Source organism: Ischnura elegans, chromosome 7 (assembly GCF_921293095.1).
Source record: "Ischnura elegans chromosome 7, ioIscEleg1.1, whole genome shotgun sequence".
Taxonomy (NCBI): domain Eukaryota; kingdom Metazoa; phylum Arthropoda; class Insecta; order Odonata; family Coenagrionidae; genus Ischnura; species Ischnura elegans.
The window spans coordinates 77,873,665-77,888,874 of NC_060252.1; the positions used below are offsets into that span (position 1 = coordinate 77,873,665).

Sequence of the window (15,210 nt, forward strand, 5' to 3'; positions counted from 1 at the left end):
ACTCAATTCTCTTGTCATCTAAGCTTTAAATATTTGCATTATTATTCTGCTTTACATTGTTCGTCACCTGAAACGTGTCTCTCAAAATACTTATTAAGTATAAAATTTAACTAGGGCAGAGAAAATCATCAGGACTAGCTCTACGTAAATGAAATACTGCAGTGTTTATGGCTGTGTGAATCCAACAAAACACCGCTTAACTATCTAGACTCCGATAATCATGGAACACCTTTCTCTTGCCTTATTTCAGTACACGTCATCGCCGCTGTGCATAGTGAGTGATATGAGTCGTAACGGGAAAACTAACAGAGGCTGCGTCTTCTGTGGGGATTTTCAACCAATATTCTATAAAGAAACCGAAACTGTATTGATGGATGAGAACCTTACCAGAATCTGACATTTAATATTCCGAATATTGATCCACGCACAGCTGTTGAGCTCAAAAAGCCGCAAGGAATGATGAACACATGTTACTCAAGATGAGTAATTTTGAGCAAGAGAATATAAAATTATTTTAATAAATGAATTTTGTGATTTACGTGCCGTGACCCTACTTAAGGTAGGGGCATTTTAATTTACTTTATTCAGAGCACTGACCCCAAGCTCACTTTTCATCCACATCTCAACCAAATAAAATCAAAGGTCATGTTAGTCGTGGGAGTTCTGTATCGTTTCACCACTGATACCGTCCCTACTGCCATGAGACCTATTTTCACTGATTGAGTTCTCCTAATCCTCGATTACTGCTCCGTAATCTACTCCGTTGCCTGTCCATCCAAACTGAAAGTTCTTGAGTATTTTGTTTCAGTAGCCTAACACCGTGTTCCTCACCTCCGTAATTCTTCTCACTCTATACTAATGTCTGCCCTATCATTGGTCCCTTTATCCTTTCGTAGGAATATTCACGACCCTTCCTTCATTTACAATGCCTTAAATGGCAAGTTCCGATCCTCAGATATACTCTCTTTCTTTTCACTCCACATTCCCACCTGCTCCTTTCGTTATAATCATCTGCTACACCAACCTAAACACCGTCTTTCTCTCCCCTAGAGATCAGATTTTTTACAGACTTGCTACTTCTTTCAATACATTTCGACTACTCACCGCTCCCTAGATCTTTCAATGCCTATAAGATCATTCAATAGGTTGCTTTGTACAGTTTATATTTGTTAAAGCTGTAGATTAAAAGTTTTCTATTCAATATAAAGGCCGTTTCGGCTGTTTTTGAATGATTAAATAAATAAATTTGCGTTAAGTACCCGTGCCGCTTCACGTTTTATTCCAAAGTGCCTTGTATAGTAATGAAATTGAACATAAAAATATAGGCGTATGGAAGTGGATACAGAGACCTTTATTAAATAAAGTAGGAACATAATAAGTCTTAATTTGAAGATTAAACCCTTGGAAATCTTCTAATAGCACTGATTCAGTTATTCTACCCTTCCCGATAAGGAATAATTCGTATTAAAGTATTAGGAATGGATAACTGCTTTGGAGAAAGTGATTAGAGAATATATTTAACTATATAAACTCTAAATGCTCAAATATATCTCGTGCGTAATGCCGGATTTTTTGCAATTTTTGAAGCAATTACGAGTTTTACATAAGGTGAACGGAAGTGCGTTATGGAGTCAAAACTTTTCAAGGTGAGAAAAACTTTTATTTTTTCAACCTCTACGTCCTTAAGTGATATCCAATGACATCTGGTTGATCACTTAAAACTTAACAGATTTCAGGAAAAGGCTTGTACTAGGGTTGCCCAGGAAGTAATGCACCAATTTTTTTTTTCTCGGCCGACAAACATTTTGCGTATTTGAAACTTCTTGTATGCAATAACTAAAGTATCATGGGGGCGTACGTTAAATTTCTGACTTTTTCGACCGTTTGCTTAGCTGCGGGACCGTTTCAAAATGGTGTCTGTAAGTTGTGTACGTTACAAGCAGCATGCCGTCATTAAATTTCTCACTGCGGAGAAAAAAAACTGTGGAGATTATTCACAAACGTTTGTGAAAAGCCTATGGATCATTTCTTTCAACAGTAGTACTGATAGTCGCTGGTCTCAGCAAACGAAGGCATTAGAAGGTGGTTAAGGGTGCTACTACATTTGCAGCGGTCGGGGAGACCATCCACGGCTGTCTCACCTGACATGCTATAGTTAGCTAATGTTGCCATCACCATTGATGCCAAAAGGTGGAGCCATTAATTCAGAAGCCTATGTCAGCACATTAACAAACCTCAAGACGCACTCCCAGCGAATTCGGGGCCATACCAACCGAAAATATTTTTTGATTCAACACGATAACCCTCGGCCCCTTTCAAGTTTAATGATTACAGAACGAATGGCAAAATAGAGTTGGACAGAATTACTCCATCCATCCTACAACCCTGATCTGTCTCCCTCGGACTTCCACTTCTTTGGATAATTACAAGATTTCATTCGTGGAAGTTTGAAGACGACGAGAGAGTGATTCACTTTGTAAAGAAATGGTTCCGTGACCAGAATAAGGATTATTACCAACAGAGTATACACGTTCTTGTTTCGCGCTCAAGGAAGGTCATAAAACTGGTCGGAGGTTACGTGAAAATACAGGGTGTGTAGTAGAAACATCATTCTGTCGCGTGTGTAATTTTCATAATGTGCGATAAATAAATTAAAAAATAAAATATGATGTATTACTTTCTGGGCAACCGTCGCATAATAATTAATTTAAGCTATTATTTACAATCTCAAGTGGATAAAAAGTGATGCCATATAAGATGGTGAAAAGCTTAGGGGTACAGTTGATTTTTTCTAATCAGATTTACATGCAGTAATTGATAAAGGAAAAAAACAAAAACTTCGTGGCCAATTGATGCAAGTTCTTAACTGAAATCTAGTCAAAATCAAATGCACTACTAAATATGCAATTGATCCCATTTGTTTTCTTTACCAAATTTCTGTGACTAATCCAGTTTAGAAAAAAAATAACCACCTCTTGGATTCTCACCCCCACATATTAGATCATCGGGAAGTAATGGGTCAGTACCATTTAAGAAGAACCCAAGGAGAGTGTGGAGGTCATATCGTAGGTAAAGGTAGAGGAGGTATTTTGGGCAAAACGTGATGAGAAGGTCCCTCACGCCCCTTTTAGAGCACGTAAGCAAATCCTTTCACTTGTTGATTCCAGTCGCATTCTCGACCTCACGTTCCGTGTTCCGGAAAATAAGGGGTCCGGCCGACGCACCAGGGGTCCCTCCCACCACCCATCTTTTTCTGCACACTCCCTGTTCCCATCTGGACTCCTCTTCTTCCGACCGCGGCATCCATATCTCTCTCTCATTGGCTTGTACATCGCCGCCCCTGATCTCACTTTCCCTGATCAAACCCAGGGCCTGACCCTCTACCGGCTGACCTCATCCTACAGAGATCCTAAATTTTATAATAATCGGTATTAAAATCCTAAGATTCACTTTCGCTTGCTGTTTAGTTGCTTAGCTAGATATTACATCTACATCTACATAATGCTCTGTGAGCCACATTCAGGGTGTTTGGTAAGGGGTGATCAATCACCAGCATGCAATTGGATTCCCATAAGCACACCTTACGGTCCAAAAAAACGTCACGCATACAAAAAATTATACTACCACAGTCATGAAAAGTCAAAACTTGCGAACTACTCATTATGGTTATCCGCAAATAAAGCCAAAATACACAAAACATGCTTTTAGAAGTAATAAGATAATTTAGAAACATTCATCAAGGTCTACATAATGTAGTAGGCTACAATAAAAGCCATCTAATTTACTCGTGCGTTCTAACGCTGTCATTATAATATCTTATTGATCGTGGAAATAAATTACAATTTTTGTTGAATCCAATGACGAAACACCTTATCTCCCTCCGTTGTTAAGGTAATCAATCATTCAGAAAATAGTGAATTGTACAATTTAGCCAAAATTGAAAGTGCTCTGGTCGCCCTGAAGCTTGGGTTGTGGGTGTATCAAGCTGTCTAGGTTCGAAAAACCAGTTTTTCAACCCCACAAATTCCACAAAAAAGTAGAGGCATAGAGACATTAGGGAACTCTGTAAGGAAAAGAAAATTTAGTGTTTCGAAAGTTTTTCCTTGCGTTTGAACGATTTTAGAGGGTGTCTATACGATGACTTTTTGTCGTATCTTGTCTCTTTCACCTCAAATATATGTATGAATCAGTCAGCCAGCATTCGGAAATGGGTTTTATAGTACACATATACCGCAGCCCTCCATTTATCTATTTATCATGTGTGTTTTTCAATTTTTATCTGTCCGAACTACTTATCTCTAAGTATTATTCCTAGAATTTTCCCAATTTATTTATTTCTCCACGGTATTTGTTACTTTTTCCCCACATCCTACCTCAAAATTACTACATTTTCTCATTTTTTGCCATTCATAGGTAAGCTAGGTCTCATCATTGCAATTGATTCTATTGTAATTCCTCCAGAATTATGGTTGTGTTAATGTTTAGACCTTATTGTTCGATTGCTCTTATAGCTGTAAATTCCATACTATTCGTTCTCAACTCGGCTGCTTACACGTGAGTACCAGTCTTAAATGGAGAGCCATCTATCCTTTTGATGCCTTTTACAAATAAATTTAATTTATAATTGAATTATAATATCCATTACATGCAGCATCAGATAATTACTAGGAATGCCTAAATAACAATGGAGTTAATCATATTATTTAGATACTAAAAATTCAGAATTCAACTCAATTCAAAAATTGTTTGATTTTATTCCAATATAAAAAGAATTTACATTTAATTACTGCGTGTTATTTTGATATTTATGGAGTATACGTAGTATTTTATAGGGATTATTTGAATGAAGGATAAACAAGTAACTTAATTCCTTCGCTTCAATATAAAATTATATTTTTCAACGTTATCTGTAGGCACTTTTAAGGACTATAAATATATACTTATTCTGCTTACCAAAATAATCTTCTTAAGCATTTCGCTCTACTTCATGTTCGTGCGATAATTTAAGTAAGCTACACTCTCCGCCAGCACTACGAAGTTCATTCGCGCGGAAGGCGACAAGTCGCTTAATACTTGGGATTTCCTTCCAGGACCTGTGAAATTTACATATTCAGGGGAAAGAGATATTTCCTCCATCTGCGTGCAGCTGCGATTCTCAACAAAGTTTCCCCACCTGGATAGCAGCAAGAATTGTATATTTGGGTACTCGCCGACTTCCTGAAAATGAATCTCTGTTCTCGAGATAAACCGAAACCTCAACTAGTTTCCATTCACCACCTAGTGATTTATTCTACGTTTTGTGAATAACTTTTTCAATGCATGTGAGTGAATTTGAAAAATTAGCACCAATGCGTAAATATTCGGAAATGTATGATTTTTATCAAAACACAGGGATCGTTTGGAAAGATTTTTCGTTTTTGCTGTAAAATAGAATATTCTGTGTAAACAGATTCAAAACTCACTTCATTATAAAACTTTTTAAAACACGGAATTATTAAATGAGGTACTCATACTTGCGAAAAGATGATTGATTCCTGATGAAATTATTTTCATCCCAGGGCCAGATTTTATGCGTATAAAATGCGATAGACATAGTTTAATATCACAAAAAAAGGGATTTAAAGATTTTATTAGAGTTATGTTATGCTATGAAAGACAAGTGTAGTTAGCGATCTTAATCCTTCAATAAAGATTATTTGAAGCTAACACTGAATAGTACTTAAAAGAAGCTGTGATGAATGTCTCTTTACGCATTTTTATTTGTAGTCGAAAATATAGAATATGGTTAGCTCTGGGATTTCTATCATCTTATAAAATAAATATCAGGAAGAATCCTTCAAACTACTTCATTTATTTTAGCGTAGGTATTATTTTACGTGTTTTGCTATTTTGAAGTGATAAAATTTATTTAAGCTATTTTTAAGTGATAAAAACTGCACCTAAGCTAAAACTAAATTGAATAAAATATTAAGATAAACTCGTTAGAAAATTAAATTACATTCATATGAACATGTGAACCAATAGAAACTTTCGAGCAAAATTTAGTCACCTAACCAAATAAGACCTAGGTTGTACATTAAATGTTTATGTGGAATTTCAAAGTTTACTTTTAATTGTGAAGTTATTTTTTTGTTAAAATTTTGGCATTGTTGCTTGGGAATAATGGATGGATAATTGAGATGCATCCTAACCATTTGGTCAGTGAACAAGTAATGTAATTCCTAGATCAAGTATTTATTCTAAAATAGGTATATTATTAACTTCTATGCATTGAAATGGACGTGAATATGAACACATAAAAATGTGAATGTATCATAGGAAAAGATGCCATATGAGTGTGACCAGTGAAATGGCCAAAAAGAGACCATCAGTAAAGAGCTAGAGATTTTGATAAGACAAAGAATGGTATCATGGAAAGGGAGAGATGTACATAAAGAAATATAGCAAGCTCACAATGACTGATTTAATAGATGCATGAAGAAATAAAAAAATAATGCTTAACATAGAGATGACGGTAGCTCTGTGGTTCTGAAGAGCTAGTAATTTCAGCACCATGCTTTGTGTGAAGTACTGTAACAAGCAATGACCACATCTAATTATTATTCTACCTCACCAATGGCATAATGAATTATTCCCCTTACGGCGCAATCCAGTGTTTACACGAGCCGCAAATTCTATTTGCCAAGGCGCAATGCCTCCAAAATCTCCACCCCGGAAAATGTTCGCATTTGTGTTCAGATGACTGCGCTGGTGTTGAAGATCTCTATGGTAACAAACGAGCTGCTGCTAAATTGTGCGTAATATCTGCCGTAATAGATCTGTGGTTTTTATGCTTCCGTGCATCGAAGCGTGTATTTTCCCCGTGAATATTTCAGCAAGGGCCTCGCAAAACTACACACTAAAATGGCCTCTCTCTGCGTACTAAATTCAACCGCCGGAGGGCGGGGAAGTGCTTATTGTTGCATTTCGAAACATGTTTCTCCAATCAGCGGCGGCGGAAGCCAACAAAAGCAAACAGAGATTGGTCGAAAACACACCAAAAACGGGTGAAATTAGCAATTCTAACGCGTCACGTCAAATTCACAGAGGTTTCGTTGATTTGAATTCCCGCGAATTAGAATCGTCGTCGTGATTGGTCTATTGACGGGCTCCAGCCAGCAGAAACTATTTGATGTGCTGCATGCGTCTGGCATTCGTTGTGAAGAGCGAGTCATCGCGGACGAATTAAGTATTCATTTAAGCTAATAGCTGTCGGTCCGTTTAATGCGACGTGCGCAATGCCATATCAGAAAATACGAGACGTCGCATGCTCATTTCATCATCTACTTCTCTTGCGCTAAATTATTCACAATCCCCATGCAGAATTAGATAATAGGTCATAATATTGCTGCTGAAAGAACTAAAATTGTACTTTCGTAGAAGTAAATACGGTAGTATTCCGTCACTTTCCTTTCTTTTCCTGATATTTTATCTATCTGCCGCCATTTCACCTTCGGTGCTCAAAATCTTGCGGTTAGTTTCCAAATTAATTCGTCTTTTACGTTAAAATCAACTATCTATGTAAGGAGTTAATTTGAGGATGAATAATCGCCTAAATCCAGATTTACAATAATAGTGAGCTTTTACATTATCTTCGGGAGTATTTCTTCCTTAGTATTTTTCGGTATAAAGGTCTTTATATTGCTTTTCGATACAGTACGCTTTTACAACAGAAGTGGAAGAAAAATAAAATGTGTAGATTTTTAAAAAAATCATAGAAATTCAAAGGCAGAGTATCCTTGAACGGTGGATTATACGCCAACTCAAAAGGAGTGAAAGTTATGCTTAAGCATATGAAATTTTCTATAACCTGCTTATTACAGCTATAACGCTCCAACGTCGTTTCCAGCAACATAGTATGTAAGTTAAAGGCATAATCATTTTCTAAAATTGAAATGACGGTGAAACTATGTGATATTTTTATTTTTGTAACCAAGTATAAATAATAATTGAAAAGAAACATGATATTAGCCCATGTAGTAGAAATTTTCAGGCATGTCAACTTAGGTACATGACCATCAAACAGTCCTAATATTGGAGGGTTTTATCGTTTTATTGCAATACTACATTTGCAGGCATAATGTTTGAGTTAACGTGGCTACATGGCGTGAGTAAATGTGGCTTTCACACAAAATATCCATCAGGCAATCCAGAAATATGTTAGGTATTTACACTCGTGATAATTTTTCACGATAAGCAAAATTCGAGGTTTAAATCCTTCATGAATAGTTAATTACTTGCAATGAATCAATGTGCTAAAAACTCTCTACCAACTATAGCAATAATGCTAATCATGTTATAATAAAAATAAGATATTATAAGCTTTTTGTTGCCATAGACTCAAATGCCGTCCATTGTAAAGGCTCGCCATTCAAAAACCGTTTTTTGTTTGTTGAACGGGAGAAGTCAAATTTTATTTTATTGTTCACTGACTGATTGATGTCACTTGATTAGTCGCTGTCACACATAAATCGAAATAGCTGTTAGTAACCGACCCATTTCTATCCAAATCATACCCACGTTTTCCTTTTTCAAAAGAAATTCTTTCAACTGAACTTCAAGGATTAAGTGTCAAACAAGGATATTTGAATAAACCGCGAAATGTATTCTCATCTGATTCCTAAATTAAATCGCGTGCTCACGGTGTCTTTTCTGGAAGAGATTACGTTCTTAAGCTACCTTTGATGTTCCTTATTACAAAACATCACTTTACGTTTGATGTGTTTTTAACAGGAAGGTGGATTTCAGTGCCAGGGCGTAATGGAATTAACAATCATTTTTACACCGACGAGAATTTGAGTGTGAGACGCAAAGGACATTTTCGGAACTACACACTGACATCTAACCTCTTGTCACGAGAGTTGGAAGCTCTCATCTGGTGAAATGAAAGGTCTTTTTGCTGTTTTAATTAAAAGTTTCATCCATTTCGTACCTTAAGAGTCGCTGTGGAATAATCTTAAGCCCTCTTCTGAGAATTCGATGGTACACATCACCGCCTCGAATCCGCTTCAATTCCCTCCTCTGTTTTCATTCATCACCACTGCCGCATACACGACTTTTACGCGCTCCCCGTGTGATTAAAATTTTCCACGAAATTAATATGTATCGTAAAAATGATTTGGGAAACTTGTCTCCTAAAGTCAGTATCAGTAAAAACAAACTGTTTCCCCAAAAATAAATCCGATGGTAGCGATAATCTTCATTAAATAATTTGTCTGATTCAGTGTTTATGTAGTGATACTTACGTTTCCTGTACTGATTTTCTACTCAGATTCTAATCGTAACCAAAATTGAAGGTTTTTTTTTTCTTTTATAAGATTTTTCCCCATTCCGATTCTAACCATAAGTTTTGCTTCGTTTAATACACTCTACTTTTTATGCGTACCCTGACCGATTTCAACTTCTGATGGTCTCTTTAGACAGGGAAGCCAGCTGACACATATGTATCGCACCGGGTGCAAGGAATGTTATGTACGTATGCTAACTCCCCCAAGTAAATTACGCTCAAGGTAGTTTATGGGAAAAATTAACAAATAACATAAATTAACACTCAGCGAATATATTAGCTTCTCAACTCAAGGCCTTTTTATTTAAAATATCGTTTACTGCTCATCAACTATCAATCTTCTGACTAATTATAGCAGCTAACTGCCCCACACAAGGTATTTAAGTCGAGTTAGGTGGTTTCATAACGTCATCGATATCTTTTGCTCATTGTCAGTTTAGGAGTAATTTCTCAATTCCACATTACATGCACCATATTTTATCATTCTATTTTGTCTTATCCCACACGGAAAAAATATTTGTTTAAAACTATCAAATTGGTGGGAGTTTTTGTGTTGAATATACTTTAACTTTGATGTAAATAACTCAGCAATTGATTTACTTCATCAAACGCTGTTGACAAATTTTATCGAACATTTTGATATTTCATAATTTGGTCACTTGTGCGAAAGAGCTTAGTAATAATAATTGAATAAATTCGACACGCTTCAGAGTTCGGTAACTTTCATCGAAGTTATGATTAATTTTACGAAAGTGCTTGCTTGTTTGGTAACAATTATCAAACTCTCTCGTTTGATTTGATAAAATTTTCAAACCGTTGTTCGCAATCTATCGAAAGGATTGCCGTTCCTGTTTTGTTTTCATAATTGCAGTTGAAATATTCCTAAACAGACCTTACTTCAAAGACAGATTAACAGAAATGATTTCATTTTCATTATTAGTAATGGGGAGACATTTTAAAATCTGTGTACGTTCATTCCTCTATTAAAGATATTTATCAAGATCATGTTTCATAGACTGACCTGGTTAATTAGCTTCTAACGTCTTCAGAATGATAACTTTTCTTACTAAAAATCCTACGAATATCAAATCATACATTAATGGTCTTGAAGAAAATGCTTCCTGCGATAACACTTAAGTTGAAAAAATAAATAAATACACACTACACATGGAAACATATAAAAACAGGATACTCACAAAATGTTTTGCTGACGTCTCGGTGGGGTGACCCAACATTCTCAATGAGTAGAGAAGGACTCTTCTCCTTCCTTATCTTTTTTCTCTACTCATTCCTTCTCTACACATTGAGAATGGTGGGTCACCCCATCGAAACGTCTGCAAAACATTTTGTGAGTCTCCTCTTTTTATATGTTTCTATGTGTAGTGTGTATTTATTTATTTATGCATTCAACCAAAATCATATATTAATGTCTTTATACTTATCCTATGTGTGATTAGAGGGGGTGAGGAGGGGGTCTAGACAAATCCCATGGTATGTAAGATTTAACACTTTCCCGGCGAACAACATGTAAAAACTCTTCTCGGGATACCGCGCGGGTTAGATTATGTGAGAGCGCCGACGTTTCGGGTACCGACTCGCTACCCATTCTCACGGCTACTGAGAATGAAGCCGTAGCCGTAGCCGAATTATTCCGAAACGTCGGCGCTCTCATATAATCTAACCCGCGCGGTATCCCGAGAAGAGTTTTTAAAACCCATGTTATCTCACAAAAGGGGAAGGAGGTGCAAAATCGTCAAACCCACGTCACGTAATTAATAGACGCGCGCCCCCTGATAATTTTCTAGGGCAATTTCAAACTTAGGAATGTTGGCCAGTGATGATCATGATCTCCATCATCCAATAATTGAATATCTACACCACGATTACTTATATCACGTGTTATTTTCTTGTTCCTCTTATAGAGACGGCCCCTGCGCATGTCGACAGAATGCGACCAACACCACCACGTGCAAGGAGCGCCTTCCCGCACCGAGGTCCCCTCGAACGCTGTCCCTCGGTCTGCCAGTTCGGGGGCTGCCAAGAAGAGGCGGAGGCCTTCTTCGCCGGGGAGCTTACGAGGCAGGGGGCGCAACGGAACAAGAGGCACTGCCCCCCTGGGCGAGGAGGCGGCTGGGGGCAGGAGGGAAGGGAGAGAGGGGAATAGGGGTTGGGGGCCGCCTTGCGCCGCCGCGGAGGAGGAGGCTGAGTGTCTGCCCGTGTTAGATGTGGATCCGGAGGGGGCACACGGGGGGACCGGAGGCACGTCGGCCGCAGCATTCAACCAGGTCAGTTGAGAAACATTCAACACGTGCGAGGGGAGCAAAATAAGTACTGATGTACTGAAGTACTAAATGAGACTGATTTTATTCAATTTTTTATTCGAATAAAATTAAATTCTCACTAACTCTGAGAAGCTAGACAGCGCTGGAAACGATTCTTCGATTCCTCATAGCAGCGCATAAAAGGCGTGCAAAATTTGTAATGAGACTGATTTTTTCCAATTTTTTTTATTCGAGTAAAATCACAAATTGCATGATAACTCTCTCGGGAAGTAGCATAACGCTTCTTTCATTCCTCATGGAGGTGCTGGACCTCATATACTCAATAGCCTTCAGCTGGTTGGTTACAGCAATTTGAATATTCTCCAATGTTCCAAAATAATGTCTGCTGAGGTTATTTTTGTGAAGGTTAATACTCAACATGATGACAAGAAGACCTATCTCATGAGGGTGAAGTATGGGAAAATGCGATGCTTGCTAAAATATTTAAGTATTTCTCTGAAGAATGAAAACCGTTTGTCGTATAAACTAAACAAAATGTCATTAAGTAATTAATATTATTATGATTAATACGAAAATGATTATAATTTTATTAAGTAAAAGCAGTAAATATTTTCATAGAAATCGATTTAATACCATTCTAAGGCAGACTCGATCCTCAATCTTTGACCGCTTCATTGAGAGCTCCGACTAAATTTCACCGGTTTCTCCTTTAGGAATCAGTCTGAGTTTTTGACTGGTGATATGCATGCCTTTATAGTGCTTATATATTTTTGAATAACTAACTAAACTACTACTTAAACTAATAAGATGACTATACTGTGGCAGTCCTTGTCCAGGTTATCAGTAATTGATTAATCGGCTATACGCACATCAAAACTACACATTCCAGCATTAAATATAACTGATGACTTCAGGCCTTACTTTGTGAAACCTCTCCATATTGGAGATAAAGGAATAAAACTTTGCAAGATCCACTATTATATTAATATGGGCTCGACCCGGGTTTCGTAAGGTAGTTATATATTCAGGTACGTCTAAGTAGATACATCTTCAGGAACCTGAAGATAAAACTACGTTACGAAACCCGGGTCGTGCCTATATTTATATAATAGTGATCCTTACATAGTTTTATTCCTTTATTTCCAAGGCCAGAAAACCTAATCACTCCTGTCATTTTACACCCTCCGCAGGGCTACCACTACAGTAGTACCTGGGGCATGCGGCAGGTGGTGCTGCCGGAGGAGTCAGCTCACTTGGGAGACCCCACTACCCCCGTCCCGGCGTCGACTCCCGGCCAGTGCGAGGGGGGCGGTGGAGCTGGGGGCGCGGACGGCCTATGCAAGACGGTGGCCTTCCACCAAGAGAACGACTTCTCTCCGGAGATGGTCACCGGATGACGCGCCGGCGCTGGAAGCAACAGCGGGCGCGAGCTCCGGTGACCCAGTGGCGGAGCGGCTGCCGGAGGCTCCGGGGGCGGGGGGAGGAGCTGTCCAGGCCTCCCCCACCTCCTCAGACCGCAGAGACACCTGGTGTGGGCCCCGATAACCACGTTGACGGAATTGGGGCCGCACCGAAGGACGTCCATGACTGTTTGCTGGGAGAGTCTTGCAGAATTGGGAATGGAAGATGTGACGGAGAATAACCACAGTTATAGATAGCCTACTTCCCTCGAGCTTAAAACACTACATTACGAAAATAAAAGTACGGACGTTTGAGTAAAAAATAAAGAGTGCCACACATGGTCATGTTAGCCGTTGGTTCATGTCGATTGTGATCCGATTCTAAGTAATGGTTTTAAAAGTATTGACGGTAGGCCATACGCGCCAAACATGGTCAGTGTCATTTTGCACATATTATTATTATTGCAGTTGTTTAAAGAAAAAAAACGAAAAGGCCCTGTTGGCTGGGTGCTTCGTCGTGTAAGGCCGTTATGGTTGTGTTCTCAACGTTTGGACTTTTCATTATTTTGATCGCAAAACGACCTGCGCCAGCATAATTCCAGAACAGGAAGGGTATTATGCGATGATGAATTTGAATGTAAATTTTTTAAATATTCCAAAAATAATGGACCAAAAGATCAAGAAAAAATTAGGAGTTACAGTGGGTGATAATGGTGTATATTTTACTTCTGGATACTTTGCTACAGTTTGAAATTATTTTAAAAAATAATGAGCGATGTCTATTTCAATCGCTGTGTTTTATACCTCGGCTAATAAGATTGGGTGGTTGTCCTGGAATAAGTAACATTAAAATTCCCTAGGTCCATAATTCTAATAAGGATCACCACTGTCATTGAAATTGATGAATTAATGGTTAAAAGACAATAGAGCAAGTATGCTGATTGCACTGTGATCCGGTTAGCTGATGTCATAATGACTATGTCATATTCTTTCGCCAATAGTGACCGGTAGTGAGAAACATTTTTTTATCGTAAATGAGGGACTATCTGAAGTAGGATGGAGCGTTTTTTGTCTTTCCAGGAGTGTGTGGCCAAGGGAATTTAAAATGAGTTGGAGGGATGTGTGTCTACGAATTCTCAATTTTTGTATCATTAAAACAAAAGAAGCCTCGATAAATATGAGATGTTCCATTGCAATCGGTGGTGAAATATTTGGTGGCATGATTTTAACTGTAATCAAGAGTAACTGCTGTGAAATATTCCCTAAGGGAAGTTATTAACCAAGTATTATGAAGGATTCAGTGTATACTCCCCTACTACAAGACTGTATTTCATTTCCTTGACATGTTATTTTATTTTTCGCAGTTTAATACATTTACTAAATATCCTGTAAAAGAAATATGATGCCACATTTGTAATGCTTGTGGTGCTTCGGTGAATATTTTACCATATTGCATATAATTAAGAAAGTCAAGATCTGGAATGTTGTGCTCTCATGAAATTGTATCTCATTGATGCTGTCACAACAATTAAACGGGCTTTTAATTATAATCAGATGTTTGTATAATGGTTAAGGTAAACCCAACATCATCCATTTCCCCGTACGAATGTGGATACAAACTGATATTTTATTTCAGAATATGGTCGAGCTCTTCGTAGATGGTAGAGCGTTTGGGTGCGGATCGAGGTGTTCGGGGTTCAACTCCTGGTTGAAGCGTTCGGATACCTCAATCAAAAATCGCCGAATTACGGGATGTCCCAGGGAAAAGAATGCGAAATTCTCAGCTCTCAAGGAGACATCGGGAGAGTAATGTTCGTGATCTAAATGCAGATGTTATTTTCTGAAACTATGCAGGTAATATAGAAACAGTGTTACAGCTTTCTAGCTCATAAGCCCGTGTTCAAGAGATCTTGAATAGCGTTAATTTCTCGAACCCGGGCCTTAATTTTTATAATGGTACATTTTTAATTTAGGCATTACAAAACATAACACAACTACAGCGAAAATACTCGAGTCAAAGTTTCTCAAAAATTAGGAAAAAACTTTTGAGAACATTTTATATAAACTTGACAGGCGTCTCTTGCTCTAAATAAATTGCTTAAAAATAAAATTAACTCAGTTTAGTATTTACTGATTACACTATAAATGGAAAATTTAATCGTTTATTCCGAAATTAAATGTGATAAAACAATTTATGCCAGCT

General features: G+C 37.8%; 1 protein-coding gene across 1 annotated transcript in view; it reads left to right on the forward strand.

Moving 5' to 3' along the window:
• Positions 1 to 14,557, forward strand: part of LOC124162150 (protein O-mannosyl-transferase TMTC1-like) — a 956,057-nt gene extending 941,500 nt beyond the window's left edge. The window contains exons 15-16 of the mRNA XM_046538572.1: positions 11,248 to 11,610; positions 12,798 to 14,557. Coding sequence (XP_046394528.1) covers positions 11,248 to 11,610; positions 12,798 to 13,004 — 570 coding nt within the window. The 3' untranslated portion in view covers positions 13,005 to 14,557. The remainder of the gene's footprint in view (positions 1 to 11,247; positions 11,611 to 12,797) is intronic.
• The last annotated feature ends 653 nt before the right edge of the window (positions 14,558 to 15,210 follow it).